The 3,821-nt window shown below is 41.1% G+C and overlaps 1 protein-coding gene across 2 annotated transcripts in view; it reads right to left on the bottom strand.

Moving 5' to 3' along the window:
• The window catches only part of tacc1 (transforming, acidic coiled-coil containing protein 1), a gene marked incomplete in the record, with an annotated part of 14,886 nt that extends 12,672 nt beyond the window's left edge, over window positions 1–2,214 (bottom strand). Inside the window, 1 exon segment of one of the 2 annotated variants that reach the window (XM_014009665.1) lies at window positions 1,574–2,214. In XM_014009665.1, coding sequence (XP_013865119.1) covers window positions 1,574–1,731 — 158 coding nt within the window. 2 annotated transcript variants of the gene reach the window in all.
• Window positions 2,215–3,821: the final 1,607 nt, after the last annotated feature.

Raw genomic sequence — 3,821 nt, 5'->3', positions numbered from 1 at the left:
AAATAAATAAATAAATAAATAAATAAATAAATAAATAAATAAATAAATAAAATAACAATTTGCAAGATTATAATTTTTTATCAAACAAAAAGAAATGTAATGGAGTAAACAAACAAGGACATAAAAAGTAGACTTTCCATTTGTACACACAGAAGTTGAGTAAAAGTACTTAGTTACATCACATCTCTGCTTAGAGCAGCAAATTTACAAAAATTACTGATGCTCAAAAGAGAGAAACCTGAAACATCACTGGGAAAAGTTACAGACTTTAATGCCCATGTGTCAAATACACGGCCTGATGCGGCCCGTGGGTGACTCCCATCCGGCCCACCAAAAGGTCCTGCGTAAACTAAAACAATAAACTAACCATGAACTACATCTCCCATAATGTATGTTGATTATGCATGAGAATTCCCTGTTGGTTACTCAACACTGAGTAAAACTCTCTTACTTTTACTTTTAGTACTATTTTAGTATTATTTATTTCACATTTAGCCAGTCGTACACGTAGTACCTTTCAAAGTTAATAAAAGGACGTGTTAAAAATGCTGTTCCTATGCAGGAGATACCAAGTAGAGCTCAGTTATTGTTTGTTAGCAGTGCTCAGCTGTAGCAATGAGACGAGGAGTGTGATGTTTCACGTTTGATCAAAGTTCAACAAAAAACGTTGAAGTTAATTACAACTGGCCCTCCGCACTGCAACGAGAGCAAAACACAGCAATAAATCATAAAATCACAACATGTTCCTGTTCTTCTCCTTAATCACAAATCCAGGCCAAACTAAGACTAACATTCAGATGTGTTTTTTTAAGTTTTCCAAAAACAGAAAACTGTTTAGTTTTAAAATTGAGAAGTAAAGATCAAAGTCAGTTTTTTTTGTGTTGATATAGTCAGTTTCAGCAGCACTACATAACTAATAATCTGCATTAAATCATTGCACATTGTCATAACATTATCATGCAGCTTGTATCTGAACCAGAGCAGCAGAAACAAAGATGAAGTCAAACTTATCCAGAGGAAGGGGAAGTAGATGTAGGACAACCTACTATTTCCTGTTACACTCTAAGAACAATGTGGTGTTATAAAAAAAATAGCTACACTTTTCTACATCTGTCTGTACCYAACCTGTTCAAAACTCGTCTGCAACTTCAGCTTTAAAGCGGCTACCTTCAAACGAATCGGTTTGATGTAATCATTTTAAAACAACAAGACGGTTCAGATCAATATGTCGATGCCGGAAACAGATATGGTGTCTGTYAGCAGCCTGCGTGGAAGGTTTCAGAAAGAAACCAGCAACAACAAGTTGTGTTTGTGTCACCGTGGAACAGAGATGAAGATAAAACTGTTATCAGAGCAGACATGAGGAGCAGAGAGGTCCTGATGACTCAAACACGTCATGTTGCTCTTTTCAGGGGAGAATGTGTTGGAAATGAAGATGATGAACATTTAAGGATCACATATGACATCAGCTCCTCTCTCATCTCTCAACCTGAAATGTGTAAAATAAATTAAAGGAAAAAAAACAACAACAACCTCCTTCATGAGCAGAGAGAGAATCACTCTGCTCCTTTACCTGCAGCTTTGAGATCTATCCTCCTCCTCCTCTTCTCTCCTCCCATATTGCTCCCTTTCCTCMCTGGCCTCTTGCTCCTCCTCATCCTCCTCTCCRTCTCCTCCTCGCACGGCCGTCCAAGTCCATTTGGCCCACGACACCGGTGAGAGCCAAGACATCGCTCCCTCAAGTTCTCCCACCTTCCGTCGACTCACCAGCAGCCGAGGGTTGGTCCTTTTTAACCGTGAGACTCTTCCTCAGACCTCCACCCTGCTCTCACATCTTTCCATCAGTTCTCAGTTTCACATGAGAGGAAGGAGGCATCCTCTTCTTCACTGAACACTCTGTTCCTCGATCAGGGGAGCTGCTTTCTCCGTCCTCCCTTCAGTTTTTTTCAGTCACACCGACTCTCCCCTCTGTGGCAGAATACCTCAGCTCTGATCAGCTGGCTTCTCAAACGCTCCTCTCTCTCTCCTCCTCTGAACCCCCTCCACCTCGGAGCAGGCCACAGACACGAGAACCGAGTCTGAGAGGGGAAGGAGGAGAGCTTGTAACTCTAAAAACTGACTGCAGCTTCTCCTCGCTCTGCTGAACGACTTCCCCTGTGGCTGCAGAATGGTACGTTCCTGTCAGATCGCTCTTCCACTTTCAGAGCCGCAAAACAAACACACACAGGCAGGAGGAGGAGGAGGAGGAGGAGGAGGAGCTGAACTGTTGGGGCTCTACGTTCTATAGTCCAAAGAGACGTTAGGAATGTGGGGCTGGACCTTAAAGACTTCTGTTGAGCCCACCCCTCCACCCTCAGGCTGTTCAGTCGACTGTAGCATACCTGACCAGGGGAACCAGTTCTGTGCTGTCACCTCAGGAGGAACCACCTGACTGCATTCAGTTTGTCTGCTAACAGCTCAAAACCGCCAGAAGAAAGGTTTCTGTCAGATGCTGCTGCTAAGATACAAACATTTAGATAAAGCTCCTGAAATAAAAAAAACAGGAAATAACATTATAAATCATCTATAATGGGAATATTGTAATTAATTATGGTGGTGAGTTTTTGTAAATAAACCTATAGTTATAAACATCTTTGTCTTTCAGCTTCAGAGGTCATCACTGTGAGTCATCCTCCTCCATCTTCTCTCTATCTGCATCCACATATTCAGCCTTTCTTATGTCCTTTTCCTCTAGAACAGTGGTTCCCAAAGTTGGGGTCGGGACCCACAGTGGGGCCCTGAGACATCAAGGTGAGGTCCTGAAAATACTTTCTGAATTAATTACACTAAAGAATGACAACCAACAACCTTTTTTGCCTTTGTTGTTACAAAATAATAAGATTAGTGTGCTTATGGACAAAAATAACATCATAAATAATGTTATATGCTCTTGTTTATGAACAATATTTATCAGCCGACAACAGCTGGGGGCTCAGGTCTCTGCTTCTGGTATTTTTTGGGTCAACAGCTGAAAGGTTTGGGAACCACTGCTCTAGAACACCCTGCTGACAAAAATACCCATCTCACAAGAACCTCAACATTTTTAGCTSTGCCACTTCCAGTTCTGTCTCTTGTCTTTTTGTCAGTGCCACTGTCTCTAAACCATACAACACAGCTGCTCTTATTACTTTTCCATCCTGCCACTCTTTAACCACAAATCACTCCTGAAACTTTCCTCCATCCTGCCTTTTCTTCGCCTCTTTATCTGTGTGACCTCTGCTCCCTGTCATTCAGTCTCAACATYAATTGACTCAATTGATTTTTAAAAAAATATTTTTTCACATTTTTTACTTGACCGCAGTAATTCATTACAGTTAAATTTATASCAACAACACACTGGACAAACAAGCAGTCTGAGCTGATCTGCACAATAGTTTGACAGTTAAGTAAGGAAATATATATATAAAGTGGCCCTGTTTGTATAAAATGTGCAATATCAAGCTACAATATGGAGTGTCACAATCAGTGGGATCATGTGACTAACTTGAGTGTTGTCGCATTTGTTACATTGAAAGGCCCCATTTTTACAAAATACACTAGTTTGTGAGGACCCACTGTTCCTTTAAAGCCATTGCCCCAACGGTTCAAATGCCATTTTTGGGTTGGGTGTTAGGTTTAGTACTAATGTGTGAACTGAGTGGGATGTTAGATTTATGGGCTAGGTTTAGGGTAAGTTTCATGGTGAGGTTATAGAAATCAATGGAAAGTCCTTGCAAGGATGGAAAGACATGATGTGTGTGTGTGTGTGTGTACGGGTTTTTCCCACAACGTGGGGTATTTTT

The sequence above is a fragment of the Austrofundulus limnaeus genome, unplaced genomic scaffold, assembly GCF_001266775.1.
Source record: "Austrofundulus limnaeus strain Quisiro unplaced genomic scaffold, Austrofundulus_limnaeus-1.0 Scaffold60, whole genome shotgun sequence".
NCBI classification, from domain to species: Eukaryota; Metazoa; Chordata; class Actinopteri; order Cyprinodontiformes; family Rivulidae; genus Austrofundulus; species Austrofundulus limnaeus.
Note: the sequence above shows the minus strand (reverse complement) of the source record. Positions and strands in the feature narration are given on the sequence as shown.